The sequence below is a fragment of the Anthonomus grandis genome, chromosome 19, assembly GCF_022605725.1.
Source record: "Anthonomus grandis grandis chromosome 19, icAntGran1.3, whole genome shotgun sequence".
Classification (NCBI taxonomy): Eukaryota; Metazoa; Arthropoda; class Insecta; order Coleoptera; family Curculionidae; genus Anthonomus; species Anthonomus grandis.
Window position 1 is genome coordinate 5,138,951 of NC_065564.1, and position 21,378 is coordinate 5,160,328.

Sequence of the window (21,378 nt, forward strand, 5' to 3'; positions counted from 1 at the left end):
GAATATCCTCCATGTCAAGATGAGTGTCAAGGGCCGTTGCCGGCCAGCCATCGGAATTCAGGTCAAAAACTCTTGCTCCTCCTTCTCCTACTCCTCCATCATGAATAAATTTAGTTGTAGTCCAGGCTTTTACCACAGGAATATTTAACTGCGCTCTATAAATGAGTTGCAAGTGAACCTGTGGCTCTGGAAAATAGTTACAGATTGCCCTGAGCTCCTTTTTAGTCGCCTTGGCTAATGTGTTCTGTTGCACAACGGTTGCTGCCTGATATGAGCAACAGCCTTGCACACTCATTAATCTGTAGCAGTTTGCAGCTTGAATTTCCGAATAATTCCAGATTGTCAACACTGGTGCAAAAATTCGCTTATTTAATTGAATTTCATTGTACACCATTCGGAAGTCTTCTGCAACACATACTGAGAAGTTCAAGGGTTATCCGATCTAAGTCGCACGAAGCTTAAATTGCAAACAAAACACAACTTACCGAGGATAAACCGTGGGGCCGCTACAAGAAATCAAATCAAAGATAAACTCCGTGGGGGACAAAGAACAAGCGTTTAAAGCTTATTTCCGGGAAACTGGTTACAACAAGCCTCTGTCAACGCCACTTTCCCGGATCCAGATTAACTCCGGGATCTCTGTGCTTGAAGTCCCGTTTTCCCGAAAAGAATCCATTTTCCATTTTTCCCATCGATCGCGTCGAGGTGCCTCCTCTTTTCCCTCTCACTCCCCCTCGCTTTGACATAACCTTTATTATTGTATTTACCCATAAAGGAAAACAATTACCCCGGCTTTATCAAAACTCAGTATTCAATTTAAATAATTTTCAATTTTCTTCTCGCGGAACGTCGGCGCATTTTAAAAGAATAGAGGGGGTTATTTATCAGTTTTCGAGGCCGGCGGGCGTGTTCCTTATCTGGAAAAGCCTTATTGTAAGCCCTAAAACCCGTAATGGCAAAGAAAGACGTGTACTGAAAGACACCGTTCATTAATCTTGCGGCAAACCATGCAAAACTTATCGAATTTCCCGTTCCCTAACAAAATAAAAGGCGGGTAAAGCTGGAAAAGATTGTTTAGTCAGGGACCATGTGCCAGGACAGGCTTTAGGGGGCACAGGTCACTTATCCCGAACAAAATACGCCCATTAGAAACTTAAATTCACAGCTTATACAGGCCTTTCCAGAACTGTTGGAATCATTCCAAAAGTACCTCCAATTGCTCCAGAGGCCCGATTGGAATCTGATTTAGGGTTCGAAGGTTCATTGGAACTCCCGGCCAAGCAAATGCCCGCTTGGAATCTTTCCAAAAGCAGTGAAACTTGAAAAAATATGAAACTACATGCTAAGATCCCACTTATCCGAGGGGGGAAACGGTCGGGAAAGTTTCTTTTGGGGAAAATTGGCGGCCCTTATTGGGGCCCTGCGGCCTCCGCATTGTGGGAAGAGACGCGTGTGAGGGCCCCCGCGTGTTTTAAACTGGAAGTTTTTGGGGAGAACCGAGTGCGCCCCCGGGTGTATAAAGTTACGCTTAAAGCGCGTGGGTGCTTCTGATTTAATTGTGTGTAAATTTGGAAAAAGTCGCTTTATTTTCGTTGCTCGGAGGTTTGAATGAAATGTTTGTGATACGAAAAGATGGTCAGAAAAAATTCAAATTTTTTTGCTGAAAATTGACGGGGGGATTGTATAGCTGAGTTTGTTTGAAAAATCACTTTTTTATTTTTTACAAGAAATCTATTAGTCCGGGAAAAAAGTGGTTCTTACAAAAGTTGTTTGGAATAATAAGGACTATCTTATAAAAAAGAAATTTCGACTCTATTTCCTCTATAGTGTGAGAAAATCAAGAAAAACCAAAAATTCAAAATTTGCCATTTTTTTAAAATGTATGGGAAATTTTTATTTTTTTATTTTTGCTTTCGATGCTTTCTATAAATGTGAACCGAAAAGTACTCTACAAAATTTTCCCAAAAACGAATAATAAAGAAGTTGTGGGTATTTTTTTGATTTTTGGCCATAATTGCCTGGAAAAAATTCGATTTCTAAAAATTTGCCAATTCGGATTTTTTTTTTTGTTGTGTATTCAGCAGAATGAGGCAATTAATTTTTTTTATTGCAAAACACTGCATTCCTGATAGGAAAGCCAGGAAAAAACGAACCCCACAGGAACCTATGAAAAAAAAATCAGCAGCATTTTATTTCCTTACTAAATATGAAAAAAGCCTGTAAATACAAATAAGGACAAAAAAACATCAATAAATTACACATCGTTTATTGAAATTTCTACGATATTCCGAACTTACGGCCGTTCAGTTCAGGTGGCGCAGTCTGGGTAGGATCGGTTCGTTTATTAGTGCGCCACTGGTTTCCACTCGGGCTTCCCCCCATGCGACCTTTTGTCATTAAAGGAGGCATTTCCCGATGATTGGATCAGCTATGGAATAACAATCGAACTTCATCTTTCCGCTATATAAACACTTACTGAAAAATAATTGAACATCGTGATCGGGACCAATCGCGGGGGCTTATCTTGGGGCGTGATATTTTGTATTTTCCGGGGGGTCCAGGTGTGTATAAAAGAACCGACAAAAAAATTGCCCCTCGAGATTGTTTACTTTCGATTCCTTCGGTTGTTTTTTCATGGAAATCTCGGCGAAAATTCAATTTAAAGTGCCTAAATTTAAAGAGATATTTCAAAACTTAACAAACAGCCCCTTTGTGCGTCTCCCGGGAACAGAAATTAAGGAAATTTGTATCTGTTTCCCTCTCGTTGTGAAGACAATATAACTTACGGGCCGGAAGGGCGCGTTGTTAATCATTTTGCTCATTTACATCCCCTTCTGATCCAGTAACAGTCAATAAGAAGTTCGTTTTTTCATCTCCTACAGGAAATGAGACACACTGAATCTTCTTATTATTATTATTATTATTAATAATAATTGTGCGAGGCGAGGAGTCGTTCTTTATTCATTAAGTCCGTGATTGGCCCGGAGCCAGAGCCCCGGAACCCGGGGGAGGAAACGGGGGGGGGACAGTCCTCGAAAATATGCTTTAGGCCGGAAATTGAAATCCTCGGCGAACGTGGGGCTCCCAGAAGTTATGTATGCAAATACACGGGTTAAATGGTGCGAAATCTAATTGTACGTGATTTACGTTTTGTAATTTTATATTTAAAAGTTCAAGCGTGGCCCCATAGGGTGTCTAACCGCACAGATCTCGTTCACAAGACATTAAGTCATTTTTGCAGGCCAATGAAGAAACGAACAATTGCTTAGAGGAATTATAAGCGAAGATTCTAAATAAATTGATAAAGGATTTATCCTACCGAGACTGCGCCACCATGTATTTTTCCCAGTTAACAAATGCACATCGCCGATGGCAAAGAGTATACAAGACACGACATCATTACCCATAATTTCGCGAGACTTGTCATCGCTGGAGTGGCACCGAGGGCGGATAAAAATCGGGCCCTTGAAGGGGGCTCCTTTCTCCGTTCAATGCCGTGGGATTACGTTAGATGCGAATAATATCAGCGTTACCGTGGCTACGAGTGGCGACACTCGACTCTCTTCTATACATCGACTTCCGCGGGATTTTTGCGTTGTAGAAAACTAATAAACAATCCGAAACCCTTTTCATGCAAAAGGGCTCTCGGTCCTCCCCCCCGCGGGGGGTATTTCTGGTCGCGACGTTCGCGCAATGTTGCAATTAGAACGTCCATAAATTTGCGTAAACGCGAGCCCGGTGTTGTAGTTCGCAGGCCGTTTTTCTTTTCCGGGGGTGCCCCTCAACCCTTTAGGGCTGATGGAAAACGCGTGTTTCCACACGGCGTAATGGGCACCGTTCCCGGCTAAATTAAACTATTTTCGTGTGGGGTCCTCAGGCACGTCGAATTGTAGCAGAAGAACAACTGGCGGCTTTAATTTGGCGTATATGTGCCATTTTGACAGTTATTTTTTCATTACAGGCTCTCAGGCCTCGAAAATGTAAATGTGCTCCTTTCTTTTATGAAAAAAAGTTGTACTAAAAAATTCCAGATAGCGATTTTATTGCGATAACGGTTTTTGCTTTTGAATTTGACGAACGCGCATGTATATCGCGCACTAAGCGCTGTCAACGGTGTCACTTCGTCAGGGTTGTTACAATATCCAATATACTCAAAATTTAACATTCAGGTCAAAGCTGTAATGATAGCAAATGTAATTATGCAGAAATTGTACTAAATACAGCAGCATGGATTAATTTTATCCAAAAAATCTGAGGCATTTTTTATTTCGTCCAGGCAATTGAAGGTAATTGTTAACTTTTTCCAGGCGTTTGAAGATATTTTGTATTTTTTCCAGGCCGTTAAACTTCTCTTGGGACTCACAAAATAGCTCCAAATGCCTGGACGAAATCAAATAATTTTTCAACTGCCTGGAAAAAATGTTTTGAACACCCTGAATCCGGAGGCCAACCCTGAACTCGCCACGTCACAGATCAACGAGAACTGACTGGTCCGCCATCTTTGTTCTGCCCTGAGAACTATTGTCAAGTCTAAATTAAACTATTTTCGTGTTCGGCCCTAAGCTACGACGAATTGCAGCAGAAAAACAACTGGCGGCTTTAATTTGGCGTACATCTGTCATTTTTTGCATTACAAGCCTAGAAAAAGGTGACGAGTAACCTCAACTGCCTATAAGTTCTCTCTTTTTTTCAAGAAAACAAATTGTACTAAAAGAGACAGTTATTCCAGACAGCACAGACGTCACGTAACAAAACCCGTTTAACATTCACCGCGGGTCTTAAGAGATAACAAGAAAAACCCCGACAAAGACGACGTACGATACACCGTTTAACACGAGAGGACCACGGATCGGATAACGGAAACTCCGGAAATGCAGCTTTTTGGCCTCATTCTCCGCTAAATCCCCCCTTTTCTGGTGCACGCTGCTAAATTTTCAACGCGATAAACGAACGAATGAACCTCTCTTTTTTGAGCACAATTAGTTTAACGGTTTTTGCTTTTGAATTTGACGAGCGCGCATATCTATCGCGCACTAAACGCTGTCAACGGTGTCACTTCGTCAGGGTTGTTACAATGTCTAATTTGTTGGGCATTTAAAATAGCTGTACAATCGTATACAAATATAAAGAAAGACACGGCTATTGAAGCAAATGTAATCGTGCAGCAGTTGTACTAAATATAGCACCATGGAGAAATTTGATCCAGGAAATCTGAGGCATTTTGTCCAGGCAATTGAAGATGTTTTTTATTTTTTCCTGGCTGTTAAACGTCTATTGGGAGTCACAGAATGGCTCCAAATGCCTGGAAGAAACAAACGCTGACCCTAGATGCCTAGAACTACAAAATATACCGGATATTTTGGGACAGATTAAAAAATAACCTCAAGTGCCTGGAAAAAATAAAATAATTTTTCAACTTCCTGGAAATATTTAAAAAGACCCTGAGCCCGGAGGCCAACCCTGGATTCGTCACGTCACAGATCAACGACAATTAACTGCTCCGCCATCTTTGTTCTGTCGCGAGAACTATCGCCAAGAACATTCGCGAATATGTCAGTTGATTTTGAATTTAACCAAGGCGCAACCAATACGCGCATCAGACGAGCACGAACCAATAAAACAAATGGGTGAAAGAAAAAGCGCTTTACAAGTCCAACTTGGACTTAATTTAATGGCGTTCATGCATCCGAGCGTGTACGGTAAATCGCGGCTCTAAAAGTAAAAAAAAAGTGTTGATTCTCCGGTAAGCGAGGCCCCTCAAAGTCATTTGCTACTGTTCGGGGTTGAAACGGGTAATTTTTCATTCGCCCTCGCACCCTCTTCGATGCCGGGACAAGTGTCGCATGACTTCTGTTTCTATTAATCTTCCCTGCTTTAGTGCGGGAGTAAAAACTGTTTTTTCTCTCTTTTTTACATTGAAAGGGAAGGGGAGAAAAGGGGATACTTACCTCGCATTTTGAGGTCCCACGCTCTTCGCCTCGTAGGATGAACTGGCGGATATCGCGTGGTCAGGGATGCGCCCTTCTTCCATGCCCAAGGCCGACCTGCATTGTCCTGCAAAAGGAGAAACCGAATAATTCTCAATTCCCCTGAATGGAAATTTGCAAATATAATCCGCAATCGTTTTAATTTAATGTAATTTAATCCGATACCCGGATAATTTTTACCGTTAAACAATGGAGCGGATTTTGTTTTGGATGCGCAAATAAAGCCCTCCGTAATTAAGTTTTCAATTTAATCGACTGTGATTAATGTTTTTGCGGACGCATGATGAAAATTGAATAATTAATTATTGCATAATATTGTGACGAAGCCTGTGATCGTGTAAAAACGATCGGGAGGGTGCCTACCGTGGTGCGTGTATCGGCAACCAGCTTGACCGCAGCGAGTACTGTCAATGTTGTCAAATTCAAATAACGGTCATAATTTTGACGTAAGTGACCGTTATAGCAAGCGGAATGTCTTCTTGTGCGTGTTCTGTTGCGCATTCGTCAAATTCAAAAGCAACGGTCGCAATTTCTTTCTAGGACAGCAACTTAATCTGTATACTATTAATATTTAAAAGAAAAAATGCCAGAATCCCTTCTCCCTTTGTGTATATCCTTCAGGACTTAAAGGATTTAGTTGGGCCTAAACGGGATCCCACTGTGGTGAAAAGAGGAGCCTTGCGAAAGCAACAATGGAAGAATAGATCGATGTCGTTGATGTGAAAATCTGGGGGGATATATCATGGTAAGGGATTGACATGGTGAAGGGATCGTGGGCGGCCAAGGCGGGGAGAGGGACGGAAGGGTAAATATAGGACCGAGGCGAGAGTTAATCTAAATATTAAACAAGAGGCTTTGGAGGCAATTTGGGTGTTATAATAGTGTGAGAGGCGCGTGTATGTTTAGTTTATAGGTTAGATTGGAATATCTGCTATGATTAACTGGACTGTCTGAAATAATTAGGGCATAATTTTGCACACCCGATGGCAGTTAATGTCTGAAAATTATCAGTTTTTGAGACGACCGTTTATTTGAATTTGACAAAGGCGCAATGAAGAGCGCAGCATGCTATGAAGATTGACAAACATGTAACTGTCATTATTGTCAAAGAAATATCAAAATTTTTACTTACACATAACCTCAAAATGGGAGCTTGTTGGAAAGTTGTCCCTAGATGCCTTGAAGTAACAACAAATTAACCCAAGTGCCTAATTCTTGAATAAAAAATAACTTTTCCCATTATGGAAACCCTTCCCTTTTCATCCCTTACATAGCAAAACCTCTTATAGACCCTTCAAACATTTATTTCCATAGATTACCGCCTCGTCTAATACAGTCCCTACCCGAATAATGACCTATGGCACCTATAAGATATTCGTTAAAACCCCATCAGATCTTCAACACTAACGATAATAGCTAATTATCCTAACAGCTTCCGAATGGCAAACCCTTATTATCAGCCACTGACGGAGCCCTTCCCTATCGATCTGGCTAATCTCCGTTTTCTAAAGGGGGAGGGAGGACTGGATCTCCCAGGATAAATCTGGACGTTGTCTCTAACCATGGAAATTTTCATAAGCGGACCCTCTTCATCCCTTTCCCCCACCAGAGATAATAAATCAAAGATAATTTTTTTATTATTTCTGGATAAAGAATGCGGTGGGAAAACATGCTTTGCCGTAGAAATCCAAAGCTCCTCTATTGTTCCAGACAGATACATGATGCCTCTTATTCCTTTTGTTCATTTAACTCCGACCGAGCATTAACTTCAGGGAGCGTTTACGTCGCTCCCGGTCCTGCGTTCACATCAAAACTTTCTTTTTATTTTTTTTTCGTCATTTTATCATTCCGTCTTATTTCTTCTTGCGTAGTAGTGCACAAAGACAATCGGATCCTCCGTTTCTAAATGACGTTCTTTTTTCCGGTTCGTTCCTGCTTATTAAAAGTTTTTCCAGGCGTTAGCAAGTAAAAGATTGTTAGAAAACTCAATATTGAGTTTTTCCAGTCACCGAAGCCATCTATTGCTTAACGGGGAAACAAAAACGTCCGTTAATTTAAATTTGACAAGCGCGCAACGAATGGTGCGCACGTCACAAGCGAGTTCCTTCAAAGATGGCGCCCCGAAAGTTAGAAGGAAGAATCGAGACGGGGAGTCTCAACACGTTTCCTGTATATTTACGAATCGCGAATAAATTATCGTCGCCATCATTCGGCGGGAAATTGAAACAATAATCAGTTAAATATCTCATTAAAATTTCCATTTCAATTTCCGCGCGAAACGGATCGTGGAAAATCTTGGTAATAATCTGTCGAAGGTATGCGGCGGCTCGGTTTATTTGTATAATTTGTATTCAGAGGGGCGCGTGTCGAATAAAAATGTTTCTTCCTACTCTCCTTCGGTTTTATTATGAAATCCGTGCTCTAAAAGAATAAAAGGAGAACGCGGATTTTTATCACGACGGAAATTGCTGAAAACTAATTCAAGAAGTGCCAATGATAGACTAAGGTGCGCCCCATTGGTTGCGCCCTCGTTAAATTCAAATTAACGGACGTCGATTGACTGCCCACCATTTTGTTTTACAGTCAGCAATTTTGTTATTATTTTTCTTACTTCCAGACAGTTGAAGGGACTTTTTTCAGTTCTTCCAGGCACCATTTGAAGTTGTACGTAACAAAATGCCTGGATTGGAAGGCCTTAAATGGAAAAGCCTTTAAAACCATGAAAAAGGGGAAGTGATTTTTGATTTTGCCAGGAATTTTGAGCTAAAATGTCTACCTGAAAGCTGAGGTTATTTTTTTATTATAACTATAGAATCGTGAAAGAAGACAGAGCAACTATAGCTGTCTGAAACTAGTCCTCCTGTTGCTCTCCTGAAAGAGAGTGAGAGAGTGGATAAAAATAAAAATCCCTCTACGCCACGAATAATTAAATAATTTATTCTGATGTAAATTCTTGCTTAGTTAACATCTTGTTAATTAACTTTAATAATTCCCCCTTCATCCCGACCGTAGACTTTTTATTATTCCCCGGAACAGGCCCCTCCCTCGCCTCTCTCATCCCCGAAATCCCTGTTTATTCAAAGGGCCCTAATCGGGCGGAAGGAATTAATGATAAGTAAGTAAAGTTGTTCTGGAATAAAAACAGATTTTAATTACGAGTCGGCCGGATGAATAATTATCCGGGCCGTCGACGGTTAAACGGAAGTTTTGCCCGTTTTACAGCGTTTTTTTTATTTTGCACTGTCGCTGGATAATCCAGGAAACCGTTATTAACGAATGAAAGAATTTATTTTAATTAAGCGCCAATCAAACGGGAAAGGGCCCATCACCCTCGATCTATCTGGATACGAATCAAACGTTAATTAGATACTGTTCCAGAGTAACAATGGAGCGTCGTGGATCATGCCATAATCAGGTGGCGCTTTGTTTCGTGACGTATGCGGACGTCCTGTTACATATCCAGGCCGTCCTTTGTCTATTTAACAGTTTTAAAGTTAATGGTCTTTATTGGCTCCAATCGACTATGATTAATGGGGAACATTCGAGTGTTTCATGTTATATGCCCTGGAACGTCTGCGGAAAATGATAAATTTAGTTCCAAATGCTTGGAAAAATTACTTTAGCCTATTTTGTGGTATTGAAAATCGACTCGAGATCGAAATGCCTGAAACAAATTCAAATTTGGTCCAAATGCCTGGAAGAAATGACTTCAGCTGCCTGGTAGAGAATCCAAAAGATCCAAAGAACGAGTGAACAAAAACAAACTTCAACTGCCTTAACAGAGGCCAAAAAATGCGTGGAATGCCTGTAAGAGAACATCAAATTCCCGAAACAAGTAAGCCACGACTCCCAAAGGTAACTGAAAAGTGAAGAAACCATCCTATCTCAATTTAGGGTGGTTACAAGGGTTAAAAGTTTCATAATAGAATTTCAATAGCTAATTAACGAACGTGTATATAACCATTGTCGTAAGTTAGTAAAATGAAATGGGCCGTATGGTCGCGATATTCTCACGTATTCAGAAGTACCCAAACTAAACGCTGAATAAGTACATCAGGCCTCGCGGTTAATATAATTTTAATTAGGCGGTAGTTTCCCGTTTCGGAAATTTCCGAATTTCCCTCTCCCCCCCGGGCAAAGTTTCCACCTATTTATACGCCGCCATATATAAATCTCGTTTCGCTTTGAACGTTCGCCCGCCGTCTTCCGCTCTTGTATAGATTTTCAGGTAATTTTACAGGATTTGTTTTGAATGGGGTTGAAAGGGGGTGAGGGGGTGGAGGAAAACTTCCGAATATTATATGGAAATTAAATAAGAGGCTTCGACCCTTTTTGGGCGTCTATAGATTGTTCAAAGGGCTTCTCTGGTTTCCTTAATAAATTCATTTAATAGAGTGCTGCGGTTTTGAAATTTGAATTTGGCGCCAATTTCTTCAATCTTGCGGAAACATATTCCGGTGGTGCCCTCTACGTGACTTTTTGAATGTCGCCTAGAGGGCGCCGCCATTAAGCCATCAAGGTGGAAGGAGGCGAGTTCATCATTAGCGACAAATAGAGGCGTCATGTTAATTACGACTTCGCGTTATTAAAAAAAAAAATAGGAAGAATTCAGAACACGAGCGAGCGAGAGGTGAATTGTCGAGAGACAAGAAAGCGTCCATTTAAACCTGAAAATTAAAAAATAAAAAAAAAGAAGAGGAGGAAGAAGAAGAGGCGGGACAGGTAGGAAATTTTACGCATTCGCGCCCTCCACATCATGTACACTTGCACCACTTGTCCCTAATGAACCCGTCTGGATGGGGATTCACGTTACCCTCGAGATGGATCAAATTACGCACTTGTGCCTCACTTTTTGGATTATCTCTTTCTCTACCCCCCTCAAGGGAGGGAGCGCGAAAGGGTTGAAAATCCACGGTCGGCGTTTTACAAGTGCAGCGGCCTTCGGCGGTGTTTACTCTTCGGATTTATTCCCTTTGTACCTATCGTGTTATGTAAATTAATGGAGAGGCTTTTTTTTAATTAAATAGTCCAGAAGATTTCAAATATCCTGGAATAGTGAACCGTATTCCTGGGTTCTAGAAGTATTGCAATTCAAGCCTGGAAGCCTGAGAGTTATAGGATGAGGCAGTAGAAAAATGGAAACTAAAGAAATATTAACCGTGATACTGAAAGTGTAGAAAAATCCACAATAATGGACGGAATTGCCTAGAAAAGCTTAAGAAATTTTCCAGAAGTTTGATTTCAATGAAATTTGGCTTCAGAAATAAACATTTCTCATTGGCATAAGGCAGTTTTGCATCCCTCAAGACCACAAATATTAATATTCCTCTTGGGTTTGGCACGCAACTCGCCCGTTTGATGCCGCTTATTCGACCCGTTCCACCGACAATTTATCGACTCCGGACAATTTTTTGTACCCGAAAAGTCCATTCATCGGCAAATTTTACAGTTGGACTCAGACGGCCACTTAAAAATCTTGTCGGACGACAGGTCGCGTCCGCTTATCTCCTTTTGTCTCACATTCATCGGTGGTTTTTTTCTTTTATTTAATTTGCTTCTGCTGCTGGTACACGCGACCAGTCCGAGCAAATAATACGAGTCGAGAATCTTAAAACGGGAACAATCGTTCATTTATCGATGAAAGAAGGAAGTCAGTGAGGGCATTTGTTTCGATTCATCAATTAAATCTGAAGTTTCGGGTCCATTGGGTCCTTAGAACCTAGAATTTCTTTTTGAGAATTAATGTACGGAGCGCCCCCTATAATTTTGTAAAGGAATTATAAAAAGATCTTTAATAGTTTAGAAGTTATATGAAAAAATGTCCAAGAAGAGTTGAAAATTTCAATTGGTTCCTCATGAGCATTAGGTCTTTCCAAGGAAAACTGGCTCTAGCTCAAAAAAGGTTGAAGCTACAAAAATGGTTCATATATCAAATTATTCTATAAGAAACTGACTTTCTTTGAGTGAAAACCCTATTTAAATATCTCAAAAATTTCTCTAGTTATCTTTGAAAAATTAAAAAAATATAATGAACAAATTATCATGAAACCCAAACTGCGCTATGTAGACAAATTTTTAAGCTAAAGTCAAGTTTTTCACATGATATTCATCTATGGAGTACTTCCTAAAATTCTGTAAAGGAATTATGCAAAAATCTTTAATAGTTTGGAAGTTACATGGAAAAATGTCTAAGAATAGTTAGTCGTCACTTTTTTTGCAAAAGCCTCAAATCTGAGTCTTGAGACGTGGAGAGTAAAACTGGCTCTAACTCAGAAAATATTGGAGCTACAATAATGGTTTATACCATAAGTTATTCCCTAGAAAACACACTTTCTTTTGGTGGAAACCTCATTTAAGTATCTCAAAAAGTTTTTAAGTTATCCATGAAAAACTAACAAATTTCATGTACAAATTATCGTAAAACCAAAATTGCTCTAGGTAGGCCAATTTTTTATCTAGAGTCAAGTTTTTTACATAAAAATCATCTATGGACACCCCATATAATCATGTAATGGAACTATGAAAAAATCTTTAATAGGTCGGAAGTTATATGGAAAATGTCCCAAAATAGTCAGTCTTCAATTTGTCCAAAAGCCTCGAATCTACCGAGTCTTGGAACGTGGAGAGCAAAACTAGCTCTAGCTCAGAAAGTACTAAAGCTACAAAAATGGTTAATATATAAAATTATTTGACAGGAAACTCACTTTCTTTGAGTAAGAACCCCATATAACTACCTTAAAAATATTTTAAGTTATCCTCGAAAAACCAAAAAAAATAAGTATGTCTAGTAAGTCTTGGGACTCGGAGTGGAAAACTGACTCTAACTCAGAAATTATTGGAGCTACAAAGGTAGTTCATATATCAAATTGTTCCTTAGAAAACATGCTTCTTTTAAGGGAAACCTCATTTAAATATCTCAAAAACTTTTCAAGGTATCCATTAAAAACTAAAAAATTTGATAGACAAATTATCGTAAAACCAAAACTGCTCTGAGTAGGCCAATTTTTTTATCTAGAGTCAAGTTTTTTACACGAAAATCATCTATGGACACCCCATATAATCATGTAAAGGAACTATAAAAAAATCTTTAATAACTTGGAAGTTATATGGAAAATGTCCCAAAATAGTCAGTCTTCAATTTGTCGAAAAGCCTCGAATCTACCGAGTCTTGGGACGTGGAGAGCAAAACTTGCTCTAGCTCAGAAAGTACTAGAGCTATAAAAATGGTTCATATATTAAATTATTTGACAGGAAACTCACTTTCTTTGAGTGAAAACCTCATTTAACTATCTGACAAATACTTTAAGTTATCCTCGAAAAACAAAAAAAATAAGTATGTCTAATAAGTCTTGGGACTCGGAGTGCCAAACTGGTTCTAGCTCAAAAAATATTAGAGCTACAAAACTAATTCAGATATCAAATTGTTCCTTAGAAAACGCACTTTCTTTCAGTGAAAACCCCATTTAAGTGCCTCAAAAAATTTTCAAGTAATCCTTGGAAAATTGAGTGTGAAAAATTAGCACGAAACCACACCTGCTTTAGTTAAACATTGGCCTCAACCTATAGAATCTCAAGAGGGGCGAATACAAGCATATCCTATAAAAATAAAAGGAAAACCCAATAATTCATCACCGGCACCTCTAAATGTCAAATTTGGATTTCACGCTCCGCGCTCCCCATTAATATCGAGGGTCTCTTATTAAAAATTTTATTACCACCCCCCGGATTCGACAATGTCAAATATTTACGATGTTGTTTTATTACCCGTGGGGTATTTTTTCAAGGGTGCGTCCACCCCCCTCCCCCGTCACCCCATTATAAGGGATGATATCGGGATCACCGGGATGTTTACGATGACGTTTTACCTTTTATTAGATTTCCCGGCGGATAACGTCTCTATGTGATAAATCGAAGTCGGGGGGGAGAGAAAAAGTGCCGATTTTTTTTACTCGGAAACACCGATAGAAGGGCGGGTAATTAGTTTGCCCCCCTCCCTGATAAAGAGGAAACTTTCCCGACGAAAAGTAAATTTGCAAAGAGGGCATTAATTGAAAATCGAACATGATAAATGAACAGCGGATCTTGGGAAACTTTCAAATTAAAAGGTTTCGGGTGAGGGGGAAAGGGGGGTTGACTTTAAAAATGGTTTGTGTAGTGCAAAAATGGGGTTTCCACCCTTGGCAAGGGGGGTAAAACGCATTGACCACATCTGCCGAACTTCCACACCGGTGGGGTCACGCGAGAAAAACATTTTTATTGTTTCCAGTGTTGCCGATCACGCGATCCCGATAAAATGCCCCCCTTAAAAATTCAAAGGGCGGTTTTATTTGCCCTCAGAAAGGGCTGCAAAAAAATACAAACGTTAAGCGCTTATTTATGGGGTTTATGTGAGATTTTTCCGCGATACATATTTGGCCACTTTCACCGGATCGAACGAGGACGCCGCATGAATTTTTAGTGGGAGTTCTGTATATTTTTATTTTTTTTTATAAAAAAGGGAGGTCATTCAGTTCTCCCTGGTTCCTTTGCCGCTCACTTTTCATTAACTGCATCAGATAAAATGACGAAAATCCCCGAATAAAGGGCCCTCATTTAGCGGTACGTTCAAGAGTGAAATTCCTGTCAAAACCGTTAATGTTTACTCAGGCAAAACGCACTTGAAACAAAACATAAAAGTTTTTTCCCGTCTGCCCTCTGGTTTTTCCCTTTTATCTGTTTTCCCTTTTTTTTTGCCCCAACTATTATATCGAAAAGGGCGCACTTATGTCCGTGACATTTGAAATTAGGGTGGGCTCGTCTTGTTAAGGGCCACTTTTGGGCATATATACGTCCCTGTAAGCAAACAATTATCTTCCCGAACGCATCTGTCCTTATTAGTTCACTCGTAAAAAAGAACAAGAGACAGAATATTTAAATTGTCGAGTTTTTATTGTATCCTGCATCCAGATTACCAGCTGGTAAACGCTTTGGGTATTTTAGGGGCAAATGGTGTTCTTCCAGGCAGTTAAAGGGATGTTCAGTAAAAAAATTCCGAAATTATTAGAGGCAGTTCAAGTTATTTCCAGCAGTAAGTGGTTCCTGTTTTCTTCCAGGCTCTATAAGTAATTATTTATTTCTTCCAGGCAGTTGAAGCCATTTCTGAGCCACTCCAGCAGTAATTCCTGTTTACTACAAGGCATTACAAACAATTGATCATTCCTTCGAAGTAGTTGAAGCTGTTCCTGTAGTCTTTCAGGCATTACAAGCCATATCCATTGTGTTCTAGTTTGTAGCACAAATTTCTAGTTTCTTTAGCTCTGTTGCAAAAATTTTTGGTCAAATGACTGGAAGAATCAAGAATTCGCCATTAATTTTCTAAGAAATTGCCGTAAATCGGATAAATCCGCAGACGTCAGATCCAGTGTTTTTCCTGGCCAATCATGCAGCTCCAGTACCAAACCCAATTGACGCACTTTATTCCTTTAAAGGCCTCAACGCATGCTTGCGCGCATCCGCTTCAACGACCGGTTTCTACCTTTAGGCCATCATCGTTAGGACAATCGGTTCCTAGGCTTGAGGCTTCATCAGGGCGCCGCCATATCCGTTGTCTTCTAGTCTGTAGCACAAATTTCTAGTTTCTTTTACTCTGTAGCAGAAATTTTTGATTACTTCCAAGCACCTCAAAGGCCTGGAAGAAATCATAAATGACTCCGACTGCCTGGAAGAATCAAGAATTCGACATTGATTTTCTAAGTAAATCGGACAAATCCACAGACGTAAGTTCCAGTGTTTTTCCTGGCCAATCATGCAGCTCCAGTACCAAACCCAATTAACGCTCTTTATTCCTTTAAAGGCCTCAACGCATGCTTCTGCGCATCTGCTTTAACGACCGGTTTCTACCTTTAGGCTATCATCATTAGGACAGTCGGTTCCTAGGATTGAGGCTTCATCAGGGCGGCGTTTCGTAACAAATTCGCTTCAACGTATAAATTTAAAAATAAAAATAAGAAATTAATTCCGTTCCGAAGAGGAAAGTTAAGAAAGTCGGTAAGCCTCCCGAGGGGAAACTTTTACAAACTGAAATTAATACAAAGAGATTTTTCCCTCTTTCGGAAAGAGGAAAAAAATCGAGGCACGGGGATTAGTTATACCTGCTTTAGAAGTCCCGAACTTTCCCGATTAATCTGCCGGAATTATTTATTTTGCTTTTAGTAAAATGAGGCGGCGGGCAGATGAATTATTGTTTCGAACTTGATCTGGATCAATAAGTATGAAAGAAAAACTGGAAAACGCTATTCACCAAGCGATATCGCCACATATGCATGTACAAAACTAACTAATTTAATCAGAAACGACTCGCTCGCCAACCCTTTCAACAGGTCGTCCCTTAACTCCCTGTGGCGTGCTGAAAACTGCCCTTAAATCACATTTTATACGGGCGGGTGGGTCCCGGTATATTTTACTACCTGGCGTTTTGCATGGGAAATCGAGTCTAGTCCAAGGGACAATGCCTGCGGACCGGAGTTATGGGATATATGCACTTATCTCCAGAGCGGAGTTATGGATGATGGTTACTTTGTATGCCACCGTATCGTTTATGGATTTTGTTTGCCAGCCAGGTCTGGATAAACCAAGGAAATATATCGCCCCGATTCTTCTTTGTAACGCCCGGACACCTTAATAGAATTCCCACATAGAAAGCTCATTTGTTTATTTCGGAATATGAAATCAAGATCAAAAAGCTTTGAATAATTTTTAGTGTTTCAGGTACAGGACACTTGAGCGCCCACTACTGTCCAGATTCTATGACGCTAACTTAAAAACTTCCCGTGAAAATTTAGGAGCGTTCTTACAGTAACACTAATTTTTTTTTTGCAATTTTCACTGGACCGCCTGGACAAATCTGTCCATATCTCAAAAACTAATCGAAAATCTTTCAATAATTTTTAGTGTCTCATACACAGGACACTTGAGCGCACACTACTGTCCAGTTTTTAAGACTCTAACATTAAAATTTTCCGTGATAAATTGGCAGCGTTTTTACAGTCACTACAATTTTTTTATTACAATTTTCACTGGACTGCCTGAACAAAAGTGTCCATATCTCAAAAACTAACGAAAATATTTAAATAATTTTGTATATTCGATGTACGAGATACTTGAACGCCCACTATACTGTCCAGTTTTTAAGACTCTAACTTCAAAAATTTCCGTGAAAAATTAGGAGCGTGTTTACAGACACCCTATATATTTTTTTCAATTTCTACTGTACCCCCTGGACAAATCTGTCCATATCTTAAAACCGAACCAAAAACCCGTAAATAATTTCTGAAAATATGGGAACGTAGTTAGTTCCAAGTAACCACTGTAAGCTGAAAAAAGTTCAATTTTCCTTAGAAGATGGCCGGGCTCGCGCACTGGTTGGTGGGGGGGCAATTTTCACTTCGAAATTAGTTTTAGCAGTAAATTGAAAGAAACTGCAAATGTGCAGTCGGGAAACTAAAGGGGGCAACTTGAAATAGGACCGCGCCCGTTTTCAAATTACTTTTTCGGCGTTTTAGTGCCTCCCGTTTTGAGATTTGCCGCATGTGAAAACGAGTTTTCCCAAGTGAATTCCTAATAAACCCCCTTCTTCCTCCTTCTTCTCCCGGAAAAATTCCAATTAGGGAAAAAAAACAAACGCAATGAATGAATGTGAATTACTCGAAAACAATCGCTCGAGAGAATATTTAATTCGGCCGTAATTATTTCGAAGTAAACGCTCTTCATTCCGATTCAAAAAGGGCGTTAAAAACGTTTGATTCAGCGTTTATCTTGAGCCGCGCTCCGCTCCCGATGAATATTCAATTTATGAAGAGGTTTCGCGTCATTGATTAAAGATTAGCTAACAGCGGAAGACCCGCCGAATAGATGATCTTTTTTGTCTCTTTTTTCGAGTTTAATCAAATTTTAGATTTAATTTTCCTTCATTAGAAATTGCAAAGGGGTTTCGTGCTGAAATTTATACAAAAATCATCAAAATCGGTATGGTAGCAAAGGAGTTATGAAGAGTTTGCCTCGAGGCGGTTCCCAACAAGACATTTTAGTTAAAACTAAAAGAAAAATATCAAAATCTGTGTACTAGAAACGGAGTTATGACTATCGTTTCAACTCAATGTCTCTCACTCGTTGTCCATATCATTTTTTGGTCCTTCGACCCGGATTTAATTCAGTAACTCAACTTCCTGGAAGAATTTTTTTGTTTCTCTCAGACACTTCAGAATATTAAATGATACGACAGAGATAAACGGCCAAATAGCTGAACGGATTTATTTACTTCTTCCAGGCAGTTGAGTGCGTCTGACAGAGATAAAAGGCTGAAATTCAAAGGTCTTGACGAACTTATTCGTTTCTTCCAGGCATTTGACTGCATTCGATCTTCTGACAGAGATAAAAGAGTGTAAGAGGCTCTAGCACAACTGCCTGAACGAATTACTTCATTTCTTCCAGGCATTTGAGTAAATCTGATAGAGATACAAGGCTGCAATTCAACCTGGAACAAATTCTTCGTAATTTTCCTTCGTTAGAAATTGCAAAGGAGTGTTCTGCTGAAATTTATACAAAAATCATCAAAATCGGTATGGTAGAAAAGGAGTTATGAAGAGTTTCCTCAAGGCGGCTCTCAACAAGACATTTCAGTTTAAACTGAAAAAATCATTAAAATCTGTCCACTAAAAACGGAGTTATGACTATCGTTCCATTTCAATGTCTCTCACTCGTTTTCCATATCATTTTTTGGTCCTTCGAGCCGGATTTAATTCAGTAACTCGACTTCCTGGAAGAATTTTTTTGTTTCTCTCAGACACTTCAGAATATTAAATGATACGACAGAGATAAACGGCTGAACTAGCTGAACGAATTTATTTACTTCTTCCAGGCAGTTGAGTGCATCTGACAGAGATAAAAGACTGAAATTCAAAGGTCTTGATGGACTTATTCGTTTCTTCCAGGCATTTGACTGCATTCGATCTTCTGACAGAGATAAAAGAGTTTAAGAGGCTCTAGCACAACTGCCTGAACGAATTAATTCGTTTCTTCCAGGCAGTTGAGTGGATCTGACAGAGATACAAAGCTGCAATTTAACCTGGAACAAATTCTTCATAATTTTCCGTCATTAGAAATTGCAAAGGAGTGTTCTGCTGAAATTTATACAGTTTTTCAATTCAAAATCGGTATGGTAGCAAAGGAGTTATGAAGAGTTTTCGTCAAGGAGGCTCTCAACAAGACATTTCAGTTTCAACTGAAAAAATCATTAAAATCTGTCCACTAGAAACGGAGTTATGACTATCGTTTCAATTCAATGTCTCTCACTCGTTTTCCATATCATTTTTTGGTCCTTCGAGCCGAATTTAATTCAGTAACTCAACTTCCTGGAAAAATGTTTCTATTTCTCTCAGACACTTCAGAATATTAAATGATACGACAGAGATAAACGGCTCAACTAGCTGAACGAATTTATTTACTTCTTACAGGTAGTTGAGTGCATCTGACAGAGATAAAAGGCTGAAATTCAAAGGTCTTGATGGACTTATTCGTTTCTTCCAGGCATTTGACTGCATTCGATCTTCTGACAGAGATAAAAGAGTGTAAGAGGCTCTAGCACAACTGCCTGAACAAATTAATTCGTTTCTTCCAAGCAGTTAAGTGAATCTGACAGAGATACAAGGCTGCAATTCAATCTTGAACAAATTCTTCGTAATTTTTATTCATTAGAAATTGCAAAGGAGTGTTCTGCTAAAATTTATACAAAAATCATCAAAATCGGTATGGTAGAAAAGGAGTTATAAAGAGTTTCCTCGAGGCGATTCTTAACAAGACATTTCAGTTAAAACTAAAAAAAATCATCAAAATCTGTGTACTAGAAACGGAGTTATGACTATCGTTCCATTTCAATGTCTCTCACTCGTTTTCCATATCATTTTTTGGTCCTTCGAGCCGGATTTAATTCAATAACTCGACTTCCTGGAAGAATGTTTCTGTTTCTCTCAGACACTTCAGAATATTAAATGATACGACAGAGATAAACGGCTCAACTAGCTGAACGAATTTATTTACTTCTTCCAGGCAGTTGAGTGCATCTGACAGAGATAAAAGACTGAAATTCAAAGGTCTTGATGGACTTATTCGTTTCTTCCAGGCATTTGACTGCATTCGATCTTCTGACAGAGATAAAAGAGTGTAAGAGGCTCTAGCACAACTGCCTGAACAAATTAATTCGTTTCTTCCAAGCAGTTAAGTGAATCTGACAGAGATACAAGGCTGCAATTCAATCTTGAACAAATTCTTCGTAATTTTTATTCATTAGAAATTGCAAAGGAGTGTTCTGCTAAAATTTATACAAAAATCATCAAAATCGGTATGGTAGAAAAGGAGTTATAAAGAGTTTCCTCGAGGCGGTTCCCAACAAGACATTTCAGTTAAAACTAAAAAAAAATCATCAAAATCTGTGTACTAGAAACGGAGTAATGACTATCGTTTCAATTCAATGTCTCTCACTCGTTTTCCATATCATTTTTTGGTTTTTCGACCCGGATTTAATTCAGTAACTCAACTTCCTGGAAGAATGTTTCTATTTCTCTCAGACACTTCAGAATATTAAATGATACGACAGAGATAAACGGCTCAACTAGCTGAACGAATTTATTTACTTCTTCCAGGCAGTTGAGTGCATCGGACAGAGATAAAAGGCTGAAATTCAAAGGTCTTGATGGACTTATTCGTTTCTTCCAGGCATTTGACGGCATTCGATCTTCTGACAGAGATAAAAGAGTGTAAGAGGCTCTAGCACAACTGCCTGAACGAATTACTTCATTTCTTCCAGGCATTTGAGTAAATCTGACAGAGATACAAGGCTGCAATTCAACCTGGACCAAATTCTTTGTAATTTTTATTCATTAGAAATTGCAAACGAGTGTTCTGCTAAAATTTACACAAAAATCATCAAAATCGGTATGGTAGCAAAGGAGTTATGAAGAGTTTTCGTCAAGGAGGCTCCCAACAAGACATTTCAGTTTCAACTGAAAAAATCATTAAAATCTGTCCACTAGAAACGGAGTTATGACTATCGTTTCAATTCAATGTCTCTCACTCGTTTTCCATATCATTTTTTGGTCCTTCGAGCCGAATTTAATTCAGTAACTCAACTTCCTGGAAGAATGTTTCTATTTCTCTCAGACACTTCAGAATATTAAAAGATACGACAGAGATAAACGGCTCAACTAGCTGAACGAATTTATTTACTTCTTCCAGGCAGTTGAGTGCGTCTGACAGAGATAAAAGGCTGAAATTCAAAGGTCTTGACGAACTTATTCGTTTCTTCCAGGCATTTGACTGCATTTGATCTTCTGTCAGAGATAAAAGAGTGTAAGAGGCT

The 21,378-nt window shown here is 39.3% G+C and overlaps 1 protein-coding gene across 4 annotated transcripts in view; it reads right to left on the reverse strand.

Annotated features, from left to right (window-relative positions):
- The window catches only part of LOC126747344 (discoidin domain-containing receptor tyrosine kinase B-like), a 147,348-nt gene that overhangs the window by 89,405 nt on the left and 36,565 nt on the right, over positions 1 to 21,378 (reverse strand). For all 4 annotated transcript variants that reach the window (XM_050455905.1, XM_050455903.1, XM_050455904.1 and 1 more), the window contains one exon: positions 5,949 to 6,054. In XM_050455905.1, coding sequence (XP_050311862.1) covers positions 5,949 to 6,054 — 106 coding nt within the window. The remainder of the gene's footprint in view (positions 1 to 5,948; positions 6,055 to 21,378) is intronic.